General features: G+C 48.3%; 1 protein-coding gene and 1 non-coding gene across 2 annotated transcripts in view; one reads left to right on the top strand and one right to left on the bottom strand.

The window, feature by feature from the left end:
* Nucleotides 1-3,395: 3,395 nt before the first annotated feature.
* The window catches only part of Yipf1 (Yip1 domain family member 1), a 34,038-nt gene continuing 12,163 nt past the window's right edge, over nucleotides 3,396-25,270 (bottom strand). The window contains exons 4-9 of the mRNA XM_051171690.1: nucleotides 20,498-20,578; nucleotides 20,171-20,258; nucleotides 15,596-15,712; nucleotides 8,443-8,609; nucleotides 7,938-8,120; nucleotides 3,396-3,538 (exon numbers count right to left, since the gene is read on the bottom strand). Of these exons, the coding sequence (XP_051027647.1) occupies nucleotides 3,443-3,538; nucleotides 7,938-8,120; nucleotides 8,443-8,609; nucleotides 15,596-15,712; nucleotides 20,171-20,258; nucleotides 20,498-20,578 (732 nt within the window). The 3' untranslated portion in view covers nucleotides 3,396-3,442. The remainder of the gene's footprint in view (nucleotides 3,539-7,937; nucleotides 8,121-8,442; nucleotides 8,610-15,595; nucleotides 15,713-20,170; nucleotides 20,259-20,497; nucleotides 20,579-25,270) is intronic.
* On the top strand, nucleotides 10,145-10,279 carry LOC127212101 (small nucleolar RNA SNORA17). The gene has a single exon (XR_007833486.1). It is a non-coding gene; the product is annotated as a small nucleolar RNA SNORA17 (small nucleolar RNA).

Genomic DNA, 25,270 nt, shown 5'->3' with positions numbered 1-25,270 from the left:
TTTGAGTAGCGGAGGCCTGAGCTCAGCACAGACGCCACCATCCCTGCATGCCCTCATCTGTGCCCTCACCTCACGAAGGCTGGCTCACTCCCCCGCCCTATGTGCACTGTCACCTGTGCAGTTCACGCCAGCCAGGCCCTGGGCCTCACACTACAGAAGCCAAGACAAGTAAGACTCTGTCTCATCCCTGAGAACTTTGGCCTAGGGAAGGGACCTGCCTTGCCAAGGCCTTCTCCATCAACAGCAGAGGAGTCTTGGTGACCCCTTGTCCATTTCTGGCTTCGATGAAGTCTGCAGTCATAGGAAGAGACCTGCAGCTTTCAAGGTTCCCTCAGGATTACCCGAATGAGTGGTGATTAAGCCATGAGGAAGGTTCACATTAAGGCTTCACACACTAGAAAACACTAGAACCTCTATTTACATTCCCTTCAGATTGACAACAGTATATGCAAATACTTAATTTGTGTATCACTGGTTTGCACTGGGGAAAAAATGGAAAATGGCCTCAGTGCTGGCTGTCTCGCGTTCCCCTCTTCAGTGTGGGCTAGGCCTGTTAATTTGTTTCTAACCAACAGAATAAAGCAAGGACAAGACTTACTTTCAGGTCAGTGCTATATTAAGACAGTCCCTCCCATCTTGCTACCAGACTCTTAGCGACCCCTTGTCCATTTCTGGCCTTGATGAAGTCTGCAATCACAGGGAGAGACGTGAGCAACAAAGCAGCTTCCAAGGCTCCCTCATTCTCATCAGCCACAGGGGCTGAACCCCGCCAATGATCCTAGGGGTGAAGGGGTTCTCCCCCAAGCCTGGCTTCTGGATGAGCCCCAGCTCCAGCCAGCACATGGCCACAGCCTCGTACGGTGGCCTGAAAGTGAGAAAGAGGCTAAGCTGTACCCAGACTCCCCAGCCCACAGCAACATGGGGAGGCAGCAGCCGGTAATTGGCATGGGACTCAGACTTGCCACATGCAATATATAGTCAAGAAGCAAGTACTTTGACTACAGCTCTCTAGACCAGACAGGAGGGCTCCACAACTATTCTGAATGGCAGCAGTGTGGTCCATGGGCTTCAGAGGTAGAAAGAATGGCATCCCTGGGCTGGAGAGGTGGCTCAGAGGTTAGAGCGCTGCCTGCTCTTCCAAAGGTCCTGAGTTCAATTCCCAGCAACCACATGGTGGCTCACAACCATCTATAATGAGATCTGTTGCCCTCTTCTGGTGTATATGCAGGTAAAACACTGTGTATATATGATAAATAAATAAATCTTAAAAAAAAAAAAAAGAATGTCATCACTGAAAACTGGGGGGTGGGGAGGGGATGGGCAAACTTGCAAACTCGGAAACTGGCTCTCCGAGACCTGGGTTCAAGTCCCAGTTCTGCTTCTCAGCTGTAGGTGACCACAATCAACTACACATTTTCACCCTCCTCATCTGTGCAATCAGGTGGGCAAACCTGGGAAGAGATGCCGATGAGACAGTTAGCTGGGGAGCGCTCTGTAAATAGAGTGTGATAGGTATGTGTTAGTTTGCTACCAAACTCCCGTTGACTGTGGGCGAGGAACTGTACTCTCGGCCTTAGCGTCATTCCTACAGAGGAGGGGGAAAGCCCATCCTGCTCCAGCCTTCTTTGAGTCTAAACTGCTTGCCCTTGAGAAGAAAGGAAGGTGTCAGCTGGGGAGCCGTTCCCAAGGGCACAGGATGAGGACTGTGGGAAGGGAGGAACATTCTAGACAATGAAACTGTGGATGCCTTCCAGCAATATCAACAGCCAGATGTTCAGGATGGGAGAAGAGGTGAGACCCAGGACCTGTGAAGGGACACAAACATGGGGGACCCCATGTTCCCCTCAATCCTAAGAGGCCTTGGGCAACTGCCATATTTAAGTGCACCTTTGCTTCAGTCTGTGAGAAGTGGGCCTTGGTCTGAGGACAGTGGCCCCCAAGTGGTAAGGGAACCTGGGTAAGAACGGTCAGGACAGAGGGCACCACAGCATGGTCAATGCCAGCGCTGGTGCCACCCAGAGAAGCTTCCCCTGTCCTGCATGAAGAATGAGGCACGGTACAGTGTTGGAGGGGGCCAGTCGCCATGCTGCACACTAGAGGGACTGTGTGGGGCCATGTGTGCTTGAGTCCCTGCTAGCTTTGCTTTACTGGTTTACAGCCGTATCTTTTCCTTTTGATATCTTTCAAATGTTCTTCTTGACTGAAGGTTTAATTCCCTTCAGAACTTTAAGTATGTAAATGACACTGATAATACGTTTATCTCTGAGTCTCCAGAAGAGGAGTGGGAAAAAAAAAAAAACCAAACTGAGAAATCCTCTATCTCATTTTGTCATCTGGAATAAGATAGCAAGGTGCTGGATAGAAAAGACAAGTCACTAAGTGTGAAAAAGTTCAACAAAATGCTAACGCTTAAGAAAGAAATAAAACACCCCCAAAATATCCATTCTCAGCCCCTTCTGTACCCCTTCACTGCTGTGTGCTGCTCTGTACCCTTTCCCACCAAAGGTCATCATGGAGTGTATGATAAAGTACTTGCTTAGCTTGTACAAGTCCCTGGGGTCACCCATGGGGTCAGGGGGCAGAAATGGGACATGAGGAAGGCATACCAGGCCCCACGACACACACCTGTAACACCAGCATTCAAGAGCCAGAGGCAGGAAGATGAGGACTAAGAGTTCAAGTTCAAGGTCCTTGGCTACCTAGTGAGCTGGAGTCTAGCCTGGGCTACATGAGAACTTGAGGCTCAGCATTGGCCCCCTAAGGAGGGGAGAGCAGGAGGCAAAAAATAAGTTATAAGGCTGGATCTTTTTCTGGCACTCTAACCCCATCAGCTAACCATTCATAGAGGAATAACTTCTGAGCACCAAACTTCAGAAGCCTTGGGAGAAATCCAGGGGTCATTCCAGAGAGCGCAACGTGGGTTTCAGAGGCCAGCCTGAGCTGCCAGGGGTGCAGAAAAAGCACTGGGGCTGTTAAGAAATGGAAGAAGCAGGACAGTGGCAACGCATGCTTTAAATCCCAGCACTCAGGAGGCAGAGGCAGGTGGATCTCTGAGTTCGAGGCCAGCCTGGTCTAGAGAGTGAGTTCCAGGACAGCCAAAGCTACACAGCCAAAGCTATACAGAGAAACCCTGTTTCAGAGAGAGAGAGAGAGAGAGAGAAAAGAAATGGAAGAAACCCTTGTGTGGCACTGGAAAGCATATATGAGGTAGAGAGAAGTGGGTGTGAGGACAAAAGCAGGGACGTCATCCCCCAGGGTCTAAATTCTCTGGGGGGATGGCACGTGGACTTCAGCATGGAGCTTTCAGCTACAGAAACCCCCACATGCAGCTCTGCAGAAAGACACGGGGTCCAGCCTCTGTCCCTGATGCCAACGGACAGCTGGTACACCTGCCCATCTGTGACGTACCACACAAATTGAAAATGTCGCACAGCTCTCCCTGTTAGCTGGATTTGGCTGCTGCTGCTGTCTGGTTGAGAGTGGCTGTAGTTGTAGTTGCTGGGAGATGGTCCATCTCTGGCGCATCAAAGAAGTAAGCCTGTGGGAAAAGAGGCACATGGGGAGCAGGTGAGTGCTCTAGGAGCCTTTGTTAGTAGGCTCTGGGGCCTCTCCCCTCCCCCGTATTTGTCATCACACTGAACTGCAGCCATCTCTCTGTATGTGTGTCTCTGGGCTATACTGTATGCCTAAATCTTCCCGACAACCTTGAGGGGTTGTTAGGATGCTCTCACCTGACAGATGCCGAAACTGAGGTTCACAGAGATGTCCCTGGACCAGTGTGCAGGGGGAATGAGCAGCAGCTCACCTGACTCTAGGGCTCATGTTTGCAATTACTGTGTCACACAGGGACTGTCTATGCCTCCGCCTCTGTTTTACTAACAATTTCTCAGGTTTGGCGCCATAGTAAGCGGCCAGAGGTTAATGGGCTGACTGTTGCCAAGCCAGTTGCTGACTCTCTATAGAGACCTTAAAAAGAAAGTGCTGGGCGCGCATCACTTCCTAGTACTTGAGCTGGAAAATGACAGGTGCTTCCACTCACTATCCACAGTTTAGCTGTCAGGAATCAGGAGGTGGTGGGTCAGAGGAGGCCGCAAGGAAGATCTTCCTTTCTGCCTTGAGGTTGGAGGAGGCTAATGTTAGCCCAGAAAAACAAGCATCTTGCTAGCCTTGAGCTCCCCCTTCAAAGGAAATGTGAAGCTGTCCCCGTACCAAGGGCTCAGGATTCCCTCAGCTTCTGTGTGGCTCAGGTGCAAAGCTAAGACCCAGTTTCAGCAGCTCTGCCCTTATTAGCCAGAAGAGGGCGCCAACATGACACGCTCGGGCTTCCCGGCCTGTTCCAACCTTGAAACTCTTTTGTTTGTTTGTTTGGTTGGTTTGGTTTGGTTTTGGTTGTTTGTTTGTTTGTTTGGTTGGTTGGTTTGTTTTTCTAGACAGGGTTTCTCTGTGTAACCTTGGCTGTTTAAACTTGCTTTGTAAACCAGGCCGGCCTCGAACTCAGCAGCGATCCACCTGCCTCTGCCTCTCACTTGGGATTAAAGGTGTGCGCCACCATGCGGGGAAACTCTTAACAGATCTCTTTCGTTTCTCTTTGCCTTTTCCCATAAACTCCCTCTAGCTTATCACATCCCCGGGAGAAGCTACTTTTAAAGGCTCTTCTTGTAGTTGTTTTCTGGCACGAAGGATGGGGATTCCGCTAGCTAGGAGATGTAAGTGAGGCAGAGGCCAGAGTACCATGTTATCCTGGGCTCCCCAAGCCCTCTCACTGGGACAGTCAGTGAAGGGGTGGCTCTCTTCCAGGCCACTGCAGGAAAGGCTCTTCGGGGACCCTATGCACCTCAGAGCTGAGTGGTCCAGGTTCCTCGTCCACACTAGCTGCAGACATTGCCTCTAGACAAGCTTCTCTACCTCCTCAGCTTTGTCTGTAAAAGGTAAAGATTGGGAAAAAATGGTATCTAAGAGGCTTTCTCTTCTAGTCTCTCCGCAGCCTGTGATCTGAGGCATTGCAGACAGGAGACGCCAGTCTCTCTGAAGTCAGCAGTAATCATCCAATGTAGGCTTGTCTGACTCTTCGCAACCCACCAAGGACCCACCCTCTGGGTGCTCCCTTCACTGTCCCCGCCAGCTGTGCACAGCCAAGACCGGGAGATCATTTTCAAACGCAGGCATCAGGGGATCTCAGCAGATGTGCACTGAGGGGAAAACACCAATCCACACTTCCCAGGGGAGACTGGGAAAGCCAGGCTAGGCTGTAGGGCTCAGCTGGTGCCCCTCAGCTCAAATGACTCCCCGGCCGACACCTCCTCACACTTTACAGTAATAACAATAATAGTAGTAGTAGTAATAGTCTTCTGATTACATGGACAGTCATATATTTCTCTGTTTCTGTATGTGCATGTTCATATGTGTATGGTATGTAGGTAAGATGTACATGGGTGTGCAGGCCAGAGCACATCCTCAAGTTTGTTCTCTTGTCCTCTTCCTCCTCCTCCTCCTCCTCCTCCTCTTCCTCCTCCTCCAAAATCACACAAGGTCTCTCTCACAAGTAGGCCCGGCTGGCTGACAGTGAGCCTTGCCTGTCTCCATCTCCCCAGTTCTGGGATTATAAGCATGCTCCGTGCCCAGCTCGTTTTATGTGGGTCCTGGAGATTAAACTAGAGCCCTCTGGAAACACTTTACCAACTGACTTATCCTCCCAGCAGCCCCTGTTCATAAGCCAGAGTCTTGCTATATACCTCTGAATGGCACAGAACTCATTCTAAGGCCCAGGTAGGCCACAAATTTAGCTTCTCAAGTATGGGGTGACAGATGCGAGCCACCAGGCCCAGCTAACTTGTCATGCTTTTCATGTTGCAAGTGTCATCCAATCCCTCCAATGGGACAGACAGCACTCTGGTGAGCACGATCCATCCCCTTGAACCAGGGAAAGAGACAGGAGTCCAGCACAGAGACCAGCCCACAGGGTGGGAGAGCTGGAGGGCAACCGCTTCCTCTCTCCTCATCACACCTCCAAAGAGAAAGGGGAGCCATGTCCAACACAGACAAGAGAGTTCAGACACAGGTTCTGGCTCAACATCTGGCTCTCATGGGCTCCCACAGCTGATTCTTCAGAAGAGCCCTTCTCCCAGGGGATACCTCTGTCCCAGAGTCCAATGTGCCCCCTTAGGAGACTTTTCTCCTACCTCTGCATCTCCACCAACTTCTCAGCCAATATAATATGTGAAAAGTCCACGTCAAGACAGCCCTGAGAGAGGCACCAGCAAAGGGCACAGGCACAGTGCGAAACAACAGCCTTGGTCAGCTTATGAGCAGTGTGATCTTGGGTCACTCCTGTGAGAGCACTAGTAGCTGGGTGGCCCTGGAAACGCCTGCTTACGCCTTGGCCTGAAGAACCCCTCACAACAGAGGAGGGGTTTCCACAGCCATCTGCTGACTCTCACTGAAGCCGAGAGAGAAATGAAACTGAGGTGCTGTGTCAGTTAAGGTGCCTCAGTTTATACCACTAAGCACCTCCCACATCAGAGTTCTTTGGACTTCATGATGCTGCTCTCTTCTAGAGAATTATTTATTTTACTTTTAAAGTATATTTATTGGGGAGGGGAGGTGTCACAAAGGGCACCATGCATATTTGGAGGTCAGAGACAATGTAAAGGAATTGGTTCTCTCCTTCCTCATGTGGGTCCTGGAGACTTGGCTTAGGTCATGGGGCTTGGCAGCAAGCACCTCTACCCACTGAGCCAGCTCATGTCACTTGCTCTCTTCTAGAAAATTCTCTACCTTCAGTACCATTTACCCCAGAAGGCAGTGCCATGGGTAGTAAAAGATCTTGAAGGTCTGACACAGGTATTATATTTGTTTTTTCCTTTTTCTTTGTTTGAGGTAAAGCCTCTAGCTTGGGCTGGCCTCCCCCTCCTTATGCAGCCGAGGATGACGCTGAACCTTGACAGCCTCTACTTGCAAGCAGGAGAATTACAGGTACGCACCACGACACCCAGTTTATGTGGTACAGAGAAACAAGCCCAGGACTCTGTGCATGCTAAACTATATCTGTACCAATACCGTTACATCCGAACCCCAAAACAGGTTCTTTTACATTTTTAATTTGATTTTATTTATGTAGTGTGTGGTGTGTGCACATGTGTGTGCATGTGTGGGTATATGCAAGCGCATGCATGCATGCCTGCATGTGCGTGGTATATGTGTGTGTTTGTGTATATGTATGTGCACACGTGTATGTTTGTGTGCATGTACATGTGTGTATGTGTGTGTGCATGTGTGTGATGTGTATTTGTGTATGTGTGATGTAATAAGCGTGCAGACCATGCTATATCCATGCAGGGACCAGGCAGAACATCATGAACCTTTCATCTTATTGGTTTGAGATGAACTGGAAGTGTGCCATTCAGCAAGGTCAACTGGCCAGTGAGCTCCCAGCATCCACTTGCCTGGAGCGACAGGCACATGCAGCCAGGCCCAGCTCTTTTCCCCTTTGAGTCAGGGTCTCACTATGTATCTCTGGCTGACCTGCAACTCCCAGAGATCCACCTGCCTCTGCCTCCCGAGTACTAGGATTAAAGGCGTGCACCACCACTGCCTGGTTTAGACATGGAATCTTAACCACATGACAGAAACAAGGAAAACCAGACATCACAACCACACCCTCACACCTTTGCCATCTTCCTTCCAGGAGTTTGCAAAATCGGTGTTAACATCTGTCTGCGAAACACACGCACAGTGTGGAGAGATCGTTCATACGGCAAAGGCACTTGCAAGGAAGCCAAGAGCTTGAGCCCCAGAACCCACGTGATGGAAACAAAGAACTGACTCCTGAAAGCTGTCCTCTGACCTCCACACGTGTACTGTGGCATGCACGTTCCTACACTTGTGCACCTGCAATCAATCAATCAATCCTGTACCAAGCGGGCACAGTAAGAACATACCAAGCAGCCCACAGACAGCAGCACGTGAAGCAACACAATTGTCACAATGGTGGCCAAGGCGACGCGCCGGTTATCCTCTCGAACAGCTGGCCAGAAGGTCATTGCCAACACAGACCCTGAGATGCCCAGGGCAATCATGACCAGGACCCAGCGAACAGCTCTCTGGGGAATGATCCATAGTACCTGGAAAAGGAGAGAGAATGCGGAGATGTCTGTTCATCTCCAGCAAAAGTGTTCATAAAGCTGTCGAGCCCCTCACAGCTGGCCATGCGCTGCCACGTGGCTTTGCAGAGCACTCTCCAGCATGGGGATGGATGCTGTCCACACCAAGGGCTCCTGCCACAGCCAAAGCCCTTGCCTTCCCAGCATCCATCCATCCTGAATTCTAAAGGAACCTCCAGGAGCATGGGAGCATTAGGGTACAGCAGCAAGGCCCAGTGGAATACTTTGTTGAGTTTTCCACCCAAAACAGCATCTCTCAGTCCACTCGTGGGCGTGTACTTACTGCTGTGGGAATATAAATGAAGAGCGAGTAGCCGTAGACGCACACAATCTCCAGAAACGAGTAGGAAACGATGTTCATCACTTTGCTGTTTCTCCACACGAGGAAGCCCCAGAGAGCCAGAGGAACGAGCCAGGCGTAGGCGTAGATGACGGTCGCCGCTATGGACACTGCAGGTGGCAAGAGAGTTCTGAATCCATCAGGCCTTTAGCAAGCACACTGTCAGGTGCTTCACACACCTGTACTGCTCTCTCTGCGTTTCCTGGGCTGGCACACAGTAGGTGTTTTATAAATGGTTGTTGATTTAATGAATGCTTAGCATGTGTCTTTGTGGTGGTGACCAGTGTCTCCTATACAATTTTATAATTGACTTGGTGACTAAAAACTGTTAAGAGGAACAACTGAATTATGTAACTGAAATACTTCAGAGAGCCATACTGAAAGTGTCTAAACACACTGAGCTTTTGGATCAAATAAAATCTAACTACCCCCTTGGAAGAACACGTTTTCCTCCCTAGCAAAACAAGAGCTGACGCTGATGTCTTTAGCAAATGTATTTAAATGCCCTGGGTGCAATTAACCTGCTCTGCATGCCATCTAGTGATCTGTCTCTAAAATACAGAGTTCCAGCTCAGAGGCGCCTGAAATAATCTCCACGCTAGCTTCTTCCCACATAAATAACCCTGTGTCTGCCGGGGAAGTGCTCATTAGCGGCTCTTGGGAACCGTCACGGACGGTCTCCTGGTCTCGGTCTTCTTCAGAAGAGCAGCATTCCCAGAACTGTCTTCTGCTTCTGGAGTGACAATTCTAAAGCGTGCTAAGCCAAGGCTCCTGCCTTTCCAACGTGAAACCACGCAAACAATTCAATTCAATTAGCACCTCCTGCAAAAACAGGCCCCTCCTAGCAATTACAGGTGGACTCTGATTAAAGCCCACACTGCCCAGAACCCTCGGAGGCTCCAGGACAGTTTTTTTTTTTCCATGTTGGAATGGTCTAATTGAGCCACATGTAGCTTTGCTGATATAATCCCTAGTCCTTGGGTGGGGGAGGGGAAGGATATGCTACCGTGGCTCTAGCTACACCTTAGTAAGCACTGGCTGGACACCAGACACTGCACTCAGACCTTTACCGAGAGGCAATGTGGAGTCTGCGGCAAAGCAGACTCCAGGCCGTGAGTTCTAATCCTCGGCAAGGCAACTTCAGGTGGAGAGTTGCATAACGTTCCAGGTTCAGTTCCCCTGTCTGCAAAGTGGGAATGAGATCGCTTTATGAGGCTGTTAGGAAGATACAACAGTAAACGTGGGTAAGAACTATTCTGAGCAGTGGCAGACACAGGCGTGGGGGCTGGAGAAGGACCAGCAGTTAAGAACACTAGCTGCTCTTCCAAAGGGCCCAGGTTCAATTCCCAGAACCCATATGGCGGTTGTATCTCCAATTCCAGGGGATTTGAGTCCCTCTTCTGACCTCTGAGGGCAACAGGCAAGCAAGGGGTACACAGACGTTCATGCAGGCAAAACACCTCTTCGCATGAATAACATTTTAAAATAAATAAGGCTGGGGGTTGGAGTGCACACCTTTAATTCCAGAACTCAGGAGGCAGAGGCAGGGAGGTCTCCATGATTTCAAAACCAGTCTGCTCTACACAGTGAGTTCAAGGACAGTTGGAGCTATGTAGAGACACCTTGTCTCAAAGATAAAGATACAGCTGCTCCTAGAGGTGCTGCAGGTGTGGCTGCGGTGTCGCATGTGCATCAGTAGGTGGCAGCGAGGACAGAGGCCATGTCTACACTCAGTGCTCTGACCTCTGAACATCTGAATAATTAGTAGCAGCCTAACACTCCCTGAAAAAACAAAACAACAACAACAAAAAAAACCAAGCCTGGGATGACTACCAGTCTGGCTCCTTGTGGGTCCGGAATGGCTGCCAGGGTGGGGAGTGACTGGCAGATGAGTCAATCCTGCCTGGGACTGCAAGGCCCAGTAGCAGCAAGCCACAGACTAGAAGAACTCAACCTGGTACCACAGTCCACTAGCAGGAGCGAGCCTGAGAGACATGATACCTCCCTGCATGAGGCCGTGTGGGCTGGCCCAGAAGAGGAGGGAGCCCAAGATGACCCAGACAGGGGACTAGCCTGAGATGACTGCCAGTCTGGCACTGCATAGGGCCTGGGGGCACAGACCATGCCCAAGATGACCCTTGCCTGGTGCCATAATGCATGGGTGGGATATAGGTGGTCCCAGACACTCAGAGACCCTGGGTGCCACTAATAGGACCAAGTAAGTGGTGGAGACACTGAAGAGAAAGAGAAACAGAGGATGTGGGCACAGTAAAGAGAGGCAGAACCAGAGACTCCAGGGTAGTGGGGAATAGCCTGATGTGAGTAGCTGGTGATGCCACCTGAGACCATGGTGGGGTCCTGGCCTGTGCTGCCACTGGGGGGCCATGTCTGGGTCTGTTACCACCAAAGGCCAGGCGGACATCCCTGGTCTGGGCTGCTGCCAAGGAACATGTTGATGTCTGAGGGCTGTGCAGAACTGGTCTCACTCTCCACCTGGGCACTGAGGAAGAGCTGGCCCTGCCGTCCTGAGAGCAGAAGAGCCGACTCTGCCTCTAGTCAGCTGCAGCACTCAGGAGAGCAGACTGAACGTCTCCTAGGAAGCACAGTAGAACTGACTCTGGTTGTGGGAGTTGCAGGTGAGCCAGCCCTGAGGGTCTGAAGGTGGGAGAGCAGGCCTTGCCACCCATCTCCTGTGCAGTGACATGGGTGAGGGAGAGATACCCTCTTTCCCCCTTGCCCCTTGCTATGTGCAGCAGGTGGGAGACCTGATCCTGGGGTCGTGAGAGCAGGAGAGCTGGCCCTGCCCCTCACCTAGGCAGCACAATAGAGCTGGCCCTGGACTTGGGGATTGCGGGTGAGCTGGCCCCAAGGGTGTGAGCACACGAGAGCCGACTTTGACTCTTGTCTGCTGGGCAGTGGTGCAGATGAAGGAGAGATGCCATCCTCTTCTCCCTCAGCCCTGACACCAACTACAGGTGAGAGAACTTGTCCTGGGGTCACGAGAGTAGGAGAACTGGCCATGTCCCTTACCAGCTGCAACACTCAGGACAGCAGGTCCTGCACCTCACCTGGGCAGTAGGGTAGAGCTGGTCTTGGTTGAGGTGGGGGTGGGGTTGCAGGTGAGTCAGCCCTCAGGGCATAAGAGCAGGAGGGCTGGCTCTGCCCCTTGCTGGCCAAGCAGCAGCGGATGGGCCAGACAGGGCAGGGCAGAAGGGTTCGCCTCCGTGGTGTAGGTACAGGAGAGCTGGTGGGCTGACCAGCTCAAATATCTCTCAGGCTCAGATCTAGGGCTTTGGATTGACCCACCAACGCCTACCCCACTGATTAACTACTAGAGTATTTGAAGAGGCTGGTCCTACAGATCCAAAATTACAGGATCCCCAAGACACAGGCAACAACAGGACATCCCAAAGGCGTCCCAGTGAGGTTTCAGTATTGTCAGTGTAGCAGAAACCAGAGGCCTCGCATCAGACCAATGACTCATTGCAACGAACATTTGTAAGCAGGGAAGTGTGGACAAAAGGGTGTACAGTGGGACACACTGTGACACCCTGCAGCTTACACAACAAGGTTCTTTTTTTAATTTGCTGGGGAAGAGGTTGCAAGGGTAGTGGGTGGGTAGGAGGGGATGGGAATGATGACTGGGATTGGGGTTCATGATGCGAAATTCACAAAGAGCCAATAAGTCTTTTTTTTTTTTTTTTAATAAGTAAGTAGGGCTGGAGAGATGGCTCAGTGGTTAAGAGCCCTGTCTGCTCTTTCAATTCCCAGCAACCACATGGTGGCTTACAACCACCTATACTGAGATCTGGTGCCCTCTTCTGGTGTGCAAGCTCACAATGCAGGCAGAACAATGTATAAATAATAAATAAATAAATCTTTAAAAAATAATAATAGGGAGGAATCAAGGGATGGGATAACCATTGAGATGTAACAAGAATAAATTAATTAAAAAAAACATGGGAAAAAAAAGAGAGGTACACACAAATCATGCAAATAAAATGGAGAACCCACAAAAAAAAAAAAAAAAAAAAAAAAAGTAAGTAAATAGCTTTTTAGCCAGGCATGGTGCCAGAGCCCGTAACCCCAGCACTTTGAAGGTAGAGGCAGGAGGATCAGGAATCCAAGGCCACCCTCAGATACGCAGTGAACAGGAAGTCGGCCTGGGCCACATGAAGCCTTGTCTCAAAAGAACAGGGGCTAAGAATAAAGCTGAGTGGCAGGAATGCTCAAGATCCTGGGTTCAATCCCCAGCACAGTGCCACATGCGAGGGATTAGAGTAACTGTGCTGCTATAGGCACATGCCTGTAACCCCGACACTCGGGAGGGTAAGGCAAGGCAATTACAACTTCATAGCCTGAACTATATAGCAAACCGTGTGGAAAGCTAGAACGGCCCCTCTATGCTATTAGCTAGTATATAGACAAAGTATCATATATCATCCCTATTTTCCCTTTAGAGAAAACAAAACAAGACAGAATGAGAGTAGTCAAGGCTTTTTGATCAAGGTCACAGGCTTACCAAGTTGATGGGAGCAGGATCTAACGTGGGATCCGACTCATGCTTTACACAGTTCTGAAATTCTACTGTATACGTGTGGTATATGTGCATGTGTGAGTGCCAGACAAATTTTCAGGAGTTCAGGAGTCAGTTCTCGCTTCCTACTGTGGTTTCTGAAATTCAGTTACTGTCTTGCTCTGCTTTCTTTTTTCTTTTTTTTTTTTTTTTTTCAAGATAGGGTCTCTTTGTGTAGCCCTGGCTGCCCTGGACTTTTTGTAGACCAGGCTGGCCTCGAATTCACAGAGATCCGCCTGCCTCTGCCTCCCGAGTGCTGGGATTAAAGGCGTGCGCCATCACGCCGGGCTCCGTCTTGCTCTGTTAATCACTGAGCTACTGGAAAGCAATGACCACGCTTGAGGAACATGTTCCAAGTTTACACTCAAATGGCAATTTTTCATGAACCAGACTATGTCTGACTCCCCACTGAGAGGAGACAGGAGAGCCCGGTGTGGCGGCGCACACTTGTAATTCCAGTACTTGGGAGGCGGAGGTAGGTGGATCTCTGTGAGTTCGAGACCAGCCTGGTCTATAAAGAGTCCAGGGCAGCCAGAGCTACACAAAGAGACCCTGTCTTGAAAAAAAAGAAAGAAAGAAAGAAAGAAAAAGGGACAATAGAAATAGTGGGTAGAAAGGGAGAAAAAGAAGGATACATGGTTTCTCTCTCTGTCTCTGTCTCTCTGTCACACACACACACATTTAAACCAGAGGAAGAGGACACATGAATGCTCTCACATAAATACATGCTTTATACATGTACACAAACATAGCAATAATTCTGTTTATGATTTTATTCCATACAAACCACTATTGTAACCTCCCTATACATCAAAACCTTTTCGGTTTTGGTTTTTTTCTAAAACAGGGTCTCACTGTGTAGCCCACGTTGTCCTAGCACTCACTATTTGGGCTAACCTCAGACTCGAGATCGTCTGACCTCTAAAGGGATTACAGGAGTGAGCTACCACCCCCAGCCCCTCGATGCTTTTGTAACAGGCCCCACGGTGTGAGTGCTGTGCTGTCATTACCACTCTGCCAGTGAGGAACCTGAGGCTCAGGACATCTCCCTAAGAGCTGAAGGCGGGTGAGTGGCAAGGCTGGACTCTGCAGCTGCCCTTCAGCCCAGGGCCTGAGCTCTCCTCCGGGCTGCACGCAGCCTCCTAGCAGGATCATGGGTAGGGAAGGGCACCAGGCTTTGATAAACTCCAGCAAGGCCAACCCTCCCCACTTTGGGGTGAATGTCACCTGCAAGTCCCTGTAACCTGCTGTCTTTTTTACTGCCACATAGTGGTTGCCATTGCTTTCAGATAAGAAGTTTAGTGGCTGGGGCACAGTTCAGTGGGTAAGCACTCATGGCAAGGGTGGAGACTGAGTTAGGATTCCCCAGACTCCATTAAAGCTGGACGCGGTGGTGTGCAACTGTGATCCTGGTGTCCTATGGTGAGATGGGAGGTGGGGACAGGAAAACCGTTGGAACCTTTCAGGCTAGCTGGCCTGGTGCATGCAGCACAGCCAATGAGAAACTTTGCCTCAAACAAGGTGGTAAGGACCAACATCCAGAATGTTCTCTGACTTCCATATGTGCAATGTGGCATACATGCTCACATGTATACACACACACACACACACACACACACACACACACACACACACACACACACAAGAGGAGGAGAAAAAAAGAAAGGACATTTTAAAGCAAGAATGTCATTTACGAGCTCACACTGGGGTCACATTCTGTGTGGTCCTCTCAAGTCTTGACCACTGCAGACTTGTCATTAGCAAAACTGCCAACATAGCAGGCACCCGTTTGGCATAGTTACTGGTTTCCCACAATGCTCTAGGTGCTTATAATTAGTGGTTACAGGCCTCTTGGCCAGCTGAGCCATCAGAACTTAAAGAACAATGCTGCTGTTGTTTCTAGTCCCGGGATAACGCAAACACGGCTACACTCGGGGCTTCAGGCACACTGCATTAGTCAGTCTGTATATCAGAATAAACTCCAACTGCTACTTTTTTTTTTTTTTTAAAGATTTATTTATTTATTGCATATGAGTGCTTTATCTGCAGAAGAGGGCATCATCAGATCACATTATAGATGGTTTTAAGCCACCATGTGGTTGCTGGGAATTGAACTCAGGACCTCTGGAAGTGCAGGCGGTGCTCTTAACCACTGAGCCATCTCTCCAACCTCCAACTGCTACTTACTCAGCCTGGCAGCTTCCCTAAAAATAATGTAGATTTGCAACACTTTGACTATATGTGTGCCACTAGAGACACTTGCACACTTAGGATGCAAAGTTGTATGTGTGCCACTAGATACACTTACACACTTAGGATGCAAACTTGTATGCCATGGAATTTTGCCACGGTGGGGAGGAGGGCGATGGGTTTGTATAGATGAGTAGTGCAGAACTCTGAGGGAGAAGCTGAATTTGAGAGCGGAGCTGCAGCACCAAGAGGCTGGACAACGTGCTCAGGGGGTAAAAGCTCACGGTCAAAGACAGTCCGCATTCGAAACGCGTCAAGCTATTCACCTACCTTTGTGGAATTCTGGCACATAGTGGTATGTCTTCTCTCCCAGGTGGATTAAGAAGTTGGAAAGGTTCCCACTAATTGCTATGGCAAAGACCAACGTGGCGCATATCCAAAAGGGGCCTGCGAAGCAACGGGAAGATGCAGAAAGGGAGAGATGAGGCACTTGTTAGACTCTTTCAGAATCAGCCTCGTCCTAGTCATACAAGCCAGAGAAAAGGAATTCTAGAGGTGCTTGACGCTTACTTAACAGGAATGTTCACTCCCAAAAGGTCAAAATGTGACTCGGTAATTAGATGCCTTAAAAGGTGGGGTGACCAGCGTCCATAGGTAAAAACACAGTCCATAACCAGGGGAATAAAGATATTGACACATGGTTTCCCTTAGTAAGGATCGTCAAAAATGCACATGCAGTTCTGTTAAGCCTTCAGCACACAGAAGCGAAGAATGCTGCCTGTAACCAAGCACAGGTGAATCAATCAGGTCCTTCTGCATTGTAAATGAAGAGAAGTGCAAGAAGAAAACTTTAGGCAAGTCAACTGGGGGCTGGAGGAACGGCTCAGTGGTCAAGAGCTCTCTCTGAGTGCTCTTCCAGAGGACCCAGGTTCAATTCCCAGCACCCACATGGCAGCTCACACCTGTCTGAAAGTCCAGTTCCAGGGCTCTGACGCCCTCACACAGACACATATGCAAGTAAAACACCAATGCACATTAAAAAAAAAAAAAAAAAAAAGACAGTTTAAGGTCAAGGGAGGGCCAGAGCTTGGAGATGGACAGGGTCAGATCATGGAAGGTTCAAGAAGTCCTGCTAGAGAGAGGAACTTGCAGCAAGAAGAAAGCTGTGCGGGGCAGTCATGCAGCTGCCCCTCTGCACACATGGGCGTTGGCTCCTGGATGCTCAAGGACACACCCATCTTGGGATACGATACTCAGGTCCTTTTGTATAAACTGGTACGCTACTGGCATATAATCTCCACACAGCCTCCCGCACGCTTCCATCAACTTCAGATTCCTTGTGATACCTCATACAATGCCAGTGCTGTGTACGGTTAACATGCTGTACCATTTAGGGGACAATGACAAAGAGTTACTGTATGCTCCACACAGATGCACTGTTTTCCAAACTGTGGACAAGGAGTCCCCTGTACCCAGGGAAGCCTTCCTTGCTGCCATCCTTTGGCTGTTCCAAGCCCCAAGCTAAAAGCCGCAGACACTCAGGCCTAAAAGGTCACTGATGCTTGCTTACCACCCTGCCAGTGTAGAGCAAATGCACTCACTCCACCATGGGCAGGAGCATGAGACCTGTCCTGGGTCTACACTGTCTTCTGAGCTATTTATTACACGCCTTCTCTCCTACTTGCAAACTTTTAATGAACCCCCCAACTGCTCAGGAATAAAATCTAGATCCTCAGGCTGAGAGAAAAAGCCCACAATGATCAAGGCTCAGTAACCTCTCTAGCTACCTGTTCCAGTGTCCTGCAGCATACACTCACCCTACTTCTTCCAAGTTGCTTTGTTCTACCTCTTCTCTCCCTCCCAACCCCCCCACCCCTGTTCTAGCAAACCCCTGATCTTACATGGTGGGAGTGGGATGAAACCTTAATTTGGGTTATAGTTATAATTAAGAGCACTTTAAGAACTATTATATATTAATTTTTACTTACCCAATATGTTAATATACTAATATGATACTAATATACTAATGCATTTTAATGTGTTGATAGTAATAATACAGTAATTAATTGACTCTTGATAATATTTAATATTGTTATATAATTAATTTTATAATGCAAAATATTTGTAACAGAGAAAACAGCAAATAATAATAAAACAATCAGGCATGCATATACTACTGGGGCTGGGGAGAAGGCTCAGTAACGTATTTGACATGAAAGCATAAAGGATCTGAGTTTCAGGCTGGAGAGATGGCTCAGAGGTTAAGTGCATTGGCTGCCCTTCCAGAGGTCCTGAGTTCAATTTCCAGCAACCACATGGTGGCTCACAACCATCTATAATGAGATCTGGTGCCCTCTTCTGGTGTGTAGGTAGAACAATGTATAGATTAAAAAAAAAAAAAAAAGATCTGAGTTTCATCTCCTACCCTCATGTAAAAAGCCAGATGCAATCATGTTGAATGCAACCTGCAATCCCAGTGCCAGGGAGACAGGGTTACTGGGGTTGTGACCAGCCAGTCTAGTCAAGTTGGCAAGCCCCTGTCTCAGATAAGTAAGTGGAGAGTAATGGAGAAAGACACCCAATCCTGACCCCTGGTCACTACATGTGGCAGCATGCACAATTTTTGTTTTCTTTGTTTCGTTTGATTTTTCAAGATAGGGTTTCTCTGTGTAGCCCTGGCTTCCTGAACTTGCTTTGTAGACCAGGGTGGCCTTGAACTCACAGAGATCCACCTGCCTCTGTTTCCCAAGTGTTGGGACTAAAGGCTTGCCTAGTTCTTTATTTCTTTTTAAATGAATGTTTCTCTATTTTTAAAATTTTATCTTTATTTTATGTACATTGGTATTCCGCCTGCTTGTGTGTGTGTGTGTGTGTGTGTGTGTGTGTGTGTGTGTGTGTGTGTGTGTCAGATCTCCTGGAACTGGAGTTACAGACAGTTGTGAACTGCTATGTAGGTGTTAGAAGTTGAGCCCAGGAGCCGGGCAGTGGTGGTACAAGTCTTTAATCCCAGCACTAGGGAGGCAGAGGCAGGTGGATCACTGTGAGTTTGAGGCCAATCTGGTGTACAAAATGAATCCAGGAAAGCCAAGGATACACAAAGAAACCCTGTCTCAAAAAACCAAAATAAATAAATAAAATAATAATAATAATAATAATAATAATAATAGAAGAAGAAGAAGAAGAAGAAGAAGAAGAAGAAGAAGAAGAAGAAGAAGAAGAAGAAGAAGAAGAAGAAGAAGAAGAAGAAGAAGAAGAAGAAGAAGAAGAAGAAGAAGAAGTTGTTTAATATGATGGGCTTTAGAGATGACTCAGAGGTTAGGAGCACCGATCACTCTTCCAAAGGTCCTGAGTTCAATTCCCAGCAACCATATGGTGGCTCACAACCATCATATTGAGATCTGGTGCCCTCTTCTGGCCTGCAGGCAGAATGCTATATACATAATATATCTTTATGTATATAATATATACATATATACATATATATCTTTTAAAAAAAAAAGAAGTTGAGCCCGGGCCCTTTCTAAGAACAAACAGTGCTCTTAACCACCGAACCATCTCTCCGGCCCGCACAACTGTTCTAACGACTCACTAAGAGCGTTCATATCCTCAGCAGCATGCCTCTTATCATTATTCTGAGATCTACCCATGTTGGTGCTTACAGATCTCACTCTAAGAACTACAGAGATCCTGTTTGCCTGAAAGAATAAAGTGCAAAGCAACCAAAAAAAAAAGACTCCTGATGTCAGTACTGAGCCTCTGCACATGTGCCCAGAGTGCCCCACACAAGGACACACATGTTGAGGTCAAAGAACAATTTCTGGGAGTTGGTTCTCTCCTTCCGCCAATGGGCTCTCCATATCAAAACATCATCAGGCTCGCACAGCAAGTACTTTCCCACAAGCCATCTTGCCAGCCTGGTCTTGGTTGTTAATTTGGCTGGACTTAAGACTCACCCAGCGAACACACCCCTGGGCTGAAGGAGAAGAGCTGCCCTCAGAGTGGGCAGCCTGGTGCAGGGAGTCCAAGTATTGCCTTCCTGCCTCATCTCCCCTCAAATGCAAAGGCCGTGGTGCACAGCCCTTCCCTCAGGAACTCAGGGTGGACCTCTGTGTTTTCCTCAGATCGCAACAGAGTCAGGAGCTACACCCCATTCCACAGACAATCCCTGTTTTAGACTCTCAATGCGGGTGACTAAATCCTACAATGGCCAGTGCCCGCCACACGCCCCTGATAGCTGAGAAGAACCCCATTGCTTGAGTGACAAGGTATAAGAGAAATGGATTCGTTACTTTCCTATTACTGTGGTAAAACACCATAACCACGGAACTCATAGAAGGTGCATTCGGGCTAATGGTCCATCACCGTCACAGTGATGAGTTGTGGCAGCTTAGAGCTCACATCTTGACCCACGAGCAGCAAGCAGTAAGAGCAAACTGGAAATGGCACGTGGCTTTGGAAACTTAAAGTCCTGCCCCCAGCGACATAGGTCCTCTAGCAAGGCTATACCTCCTAATCCTACCCAAACAGTGCCACAGGTGGGGATCTGTGCCCGAGACTATGGAGTACAGTCAACCAACCAAAAAGAACCTTCTCCACACTGACCCTATACCACCAAATCCTACACGGAAGAAAAGCAACAACACTCAGAGATGGTTATCTGCCTCAAGCCTTACACCTAAAGCCCGTTAAGGGACTAGTAGTAATTGCAATCACAGGAATTACAGCCACCACACCAATGTAACATTTCCTCTAGAAACTGTGTTTCTCTCTCTAAATTCTTTGCAAATATTGTTACTAAATCTCAGGGAGTCAAATAAAAGTGTGCACACCCGACTAACAGTGCAATGGTCTGGCCTTCCCTGGACCGGATTGGGGTGTGGTAGGGAAGCCAAGGGCTGCACATACCATAGAGATCTGGATTGCTGCGGACGTACAACCTCACAAAGTTCTTCCCCGGAACTGGCAGCAGGGACCCTTTTATTCTGTCAAAGACCTGCAAGGTAACACAGCAGGAGTTCTCCTCAAGGTCGGTCTTCTGTGGGGTTTAATCTATTCAACTACCACAACCCTCAACGTTGGTTATTTCAGCTTTTAGAACAGGTTTTATGTGCAGCGAGCCTTTGTGTTTCAGGAAGACCACTTTTAATACCAGGGCGTAATATGATGGCTGCTCCACCCAAGAAGAAACAAGTTCCCACTATAAACAATAAAAGTTGAAGCTGAGGCACAGACCTGGTAAGTGTCCACGTCAAAGAACGTCTGATAGTATTCAAATGTCCAGAAGGGGGAGCTTTTCTTCTGACCAGCAAGTAACTGTCAAGGAGAATAGAAACACGGTTAACTCCAAACAGACTTCCCAATTTCTTCTTTTTCTTCTAATTATTTATTTGAATATATATGTATCTATGTATGTATTTTGTCTGTATGTATGTCTGTACATCAGAAGCAGACATCAGATGATCCCATGGGTCTACAATTGTAGACGGTTGTGAGCTGCCATACTGGTGCTGAGAATTTAACTCAAGATCTCTGGAAGAAAAACTAGTAAGCCACACAGAGGAATTTTAATCCAGCAACATGGCTGCTCTGATCATATTCAAAAACCTTCTAGGTCTATGTGACCTGGCTGGAATGCAGACACCCCCTTAGTACACATCTTTACCCTTTAATCCCAAACAGTGAAGGTAAAGTGAGTTTGTAGACAGAAGCACCCATGTTTGAAAGTGATGTCTAATTGAGTGTCAGAAAAGGTGACAAATCAGAGAAGATTTGACAGAATAGGATATGCCCAACTCTCATGAGAGGAGGGACGAGAGAGGACTTAGAAGAGCAGCAGGAGAGAGAGAGGGGAGAGAGAGAAAGACAGAGACACAGACACAGAGACACAGAGAGACAGAGAGAGAGAGAGACAGAGATGGAGGGGGAGGGAGAGAGGGAGAGGGTTGTTTTACTGGGAGAGTTGGACAGGGACAGGTTAAAGAGAGAGAACAAGCTAGACACAGGTGAAGGCAGAATGAGCCAGAAAATGAGAAAGAGCCAGAAGATTGAAACAGATTTCCAAAGTTAGTATGAGGCCAAGCAGAGCAATTTAGTCAGAAGCTGAGAGAATCAGCTTGCAGAGGAGTTTGAACTAGCCAGCAAGAGTTTAGAAAGAGTGAGAAAGAGTGAGCTCATTAAGCAGTAAGTTTCAGAGGCTGAAAACATTCTAGGCCTAGGTTAGGCTTTACGGAGGCTAGAAGCTTCCAGGATTAGACCTAGGTTAGCAGATAGAGGCAGAAAGCCTAGGAGATGACAATCACATCTGGTGAATAAAAGTTACTATTACAGAGCCATCTCTCCAGCCCCCAGATTTCTCATTTCTTGAGACACCAACATGCAGGATTGACATTCAATGACCAAGGGCAATCACAAAGCCCACTCCCAGCTGACACAGACACAAGACTTAGCATTGCTGGTCCTCAGGCTAAGAAGAACAGACAGCAAGTTCTCTACTGCAGGAAGCAAAAAGTAACACAATCCAGAACATGAAATGTGTTATTCTGCACAATCAAGGGAGGCCAGACGGACATAAGGGAAAAAAGAGGGAACCTGAATAGAAGCTAAAGGCTGACAGAATTACAGTAGACTGTCACATGACTGCTCAAACAGCCAAGGCACAAGACTACTTATCACAGGCTGGGACACAAGTAGTCAATTAAGATGTGTTGGGGTGGGGAGAGAGATTGCTCCGAGGTTAAGAACACTGACTGCTCTTCTAGAGGTTCAGAGCTCAATTCCCAGCAACCACATGGTGGCTCACAACCATCTACACTGGTATCTGATGCCTTCTTCTGGCCTGCAGTTGTACATGTAGGCTGAGCACTGTATACATAATAACAAATAAATAAATCTTTTTTTTTTTAATGTGTTGGAGTACACTGTGTGAAGCTGTGTCTCTGTCTATTCAAATGTTGACTGCTAACAGGCAGTGCTAACCTCATCTTGATATTGTTATTTCTATGGCCCGTCACCGTTCCTCACTTGCCTATTGGTTGTAATAAAGAGTTGATGGCCAATACCTGGGCAGGAAGTGGAGGGTGGGACTTCCAAGACAGAAACGTGCTAGGAGGAGAAAAGAGGTGTGGGAGGTTTCACCAGTGGTCACAGAGCTGAAAGGACAGGCCAGACCACAGCAGAGGGGTAGAGCTAGGCCCATGGTGGGACGTATGCTGGGATTAGTTGGGTTAAGTTTAAAAGGTAGCAGGAGACTGCCTAGCAAAAGGCTTAAGCTTTAAAGTATATTAAAAGACTCTGTGTCTTTTATTGCTGGAGGGTCCGAGAAAAGCCCCACTATAAAGATTATACTGGCATTTCCATTATCATCACCCCTGCAAAACTGCCCGTTCCCTCACGTATCTGAGGCCATGACACATGTTGAAGAACCCACATGTCTTAGGCAGCTTTCTATTGCTGTGATAAACATCACGACCGAAAGTAACTGGGAGGTGGGTGTTATTTCATCTCTCACTTCCAGGTCACAGTCCATCAGTAAGGAAGTCAAGGTGGGACTCAAGGCAGGAACCTGGAGGCAGGAATCGAGGTGGAACTATGGAGGACAGCTCCTTACTGGTACTTTCTTACCCACCCCAGCACACCTGCCCCAGGGCAGCACCACACACAGTGAGCTGGGCCCTTCCACTCTCCCACAGAAAGCATTAATCAAGGCAATTCTCCACAGACTTGCCTACAGGCCAGGCTTACAGAGCATTTCCTCAATTATGGTTCCCTCTTCTCAGAGAACTCTAGCCTGTAGTAAGTACACACACACACACACACACACACACACACACACACACACACACACACACACACACACACCAACACCACCACCACCCACCACCATCATAATAAATGGAAAGAAAACAACCAGGACAGCTGACACCTTTTCAACTCTCCCCTACCCCAACCCCCCCCCCCCCGCACCCCACCCTCCACCCCCAGTGCCATCTGTTTACATCTTTGTTGTTTCAGTGTTCAGAGTTGGTGACACTGCTTGGCCTTGATCTCCAGGTTTGGGTTTTTTATTTTGTTTTGTTTTGTTTTGTTAGAGATGGTTGTGAGCCACCATGCGGCTGCCGGGAATTGAACTCAGGACCTCTGGAAGAGCAGTCAGTGCTCTCAACCTCTGAGCCACCTCTCCAGCCCTTTTGGTTTGTTTGGGTTTTTTTTATTTATTTGTTTGGTTGGTTGGTTGGTTGGTTTGGTTTGGTTTTTGGTTTTTTTTGTTTTGGGGTTTTTTTTTTTGTTGTTTTTTTTGGTTCTTTAAGACAGGGTTACTCTGTACAGCCCTGGCTGTCCTGGACTCACTCTGTAGACAAGGCTGGCCTTGAACTCAGAAATCTGCCTGCCTCTGCCTCCCGAGTGCTGGGATTAGAGGCGTGCGCCACCATGTTCAGCTGACCTTGATGTCTGACCCTTGAAAAGTCCTCGATGGGATTTGCTTGGAAAGGGCTTCAGTCTCTTTAACTGGCGGCAGCAGAGATTCAAAGTTCTTTTTAGGTTTACATACTGTGTTTATCGTCCCCTCTTCCCTGGAAGCTCATTGGATGCATACCCACCTAAACCAGAAGAGCTTATTTTGGTTGGTTGGTTAGTTAGTTAGTTAATTAGTTAGTTAATAGTTAATCTGTGGGGTGTGGGTTTTTTTGTTTGCTTCTTTGCTTGGTTGGTTCTTTTTTTCTTCTGAGGCAGGGTTTCTCTGTGTAGCCTTGACTGTTCTGGGCTTGCTTTGTAGACCAGGCTGGCCTTGAACTCACAGAGATCCACCTGCCTCTGCCTCCTGAGTGCTGGGCTTAAAGGCATGTGCCACCACATCCAGCTTGGTTGTTGGTTCTTTTACTCTGTAGCTCTGGCTACATAATTAAGTAGACCAGGCCAGCCTCAAACTCACAGAGATCCACCTGCCTCTGCCTCCTGAGTGCTGGGATCAAAGGTGTGCACCACTAATTTGTATTTTGAAACAGAGTCTCACGAGTCTGGGTTGGTTTGGAAGTCATAATCTTTTTGTTTCAGCCTTTTAAGTGCTGGAATATGGGTGTGCGCCACCAAGCAGAGTCATTTTACTTGTAACTAACTTGGCCTTCTGTTAAATACAATTGATTCAGAGAAAATGTAATCAGCTGAACTTCAGACACAGGATAATGTTCCTCCGCCCTGTCACTGGAACCTGCTCTGGGTCTTGGACTCCAACTTGTTTGTTTCTAATCTGAGCTGATCTTCCCAAGAGCCCCTGAGTACCAACCCTTGTGCCCAGTGGGCCTCCATTTCCACTCTGACAAGAGGAAAGGAACTACTGTGAACCAGGAAAACACTGCGAGACTGCAGGGACAGCACCACGCTGGCAGAAAGGCACTAGGACGCTAGTTAGATAAGAATAGCTTGCCTGGCTGGGCAGTGGTGGCGCACACCTGTGATGCCAGCACTCAGGAAGCAGAGGCAGGAGGGTCTCTGAGTTCCAGGCCAGCTTGGTCTATAGACCGGGACATCACAGAGAAACTCTGCCTCAAAAAACAAAAACAAACCCCACTGCACCCCAACAAAACAAAAGAATATCTCCAGTGCTGACAAGGAGACCTTTACAGACCTGAGAGGACAATCTGCTTCAACAACCCTGGGAGAGCCTACACACAGACACCAGTGCTGAGACAAAGCAGTGGACGGAGATGGCCCCAGCATCACCAGCCAGCCAGATACAGAGGTTCTGACTAGTTAGGAAAACCAGTGGGGGCTTGGCCCTGAGTGTTGAGGAAAGCATAGCTTGGTACTCAAGAGCACAGAGAGGATGAAGGCCCTTCTAAAAAAGAGGCCAACCAAACTGAGTCAACTCTAAAGAAGTCGCCAGGAGCTGATAGTTTACATTGTGATGGCTCTTAAAAATCTAGCTCTAGAGCCGGGCGTGGTGGCACAGGCCTATAATCCCAGCACTCGGGAGGCAGAGGCAGGCGGATTGCTGTGAGTTCGAGGCCA

The sequence above is a fragment of the Acomys russatus genome, chromosome 29, assembly GCF_903995435.1.
Source record: "Acomys russatus chromosome 29, mAcoRus1.1, whole genome shotgun sequence".
NCBI classification, from domain to species: Eukaryota; Metazoa; Chordata; class Mammalia; order Rodentia; family Muridae; genus Acomys; species Acomys russatus.
Note: the sequence above shows the minus strand (reverse complement) of the source record. Positions and strands in the feature narration are given on the sequence as shown.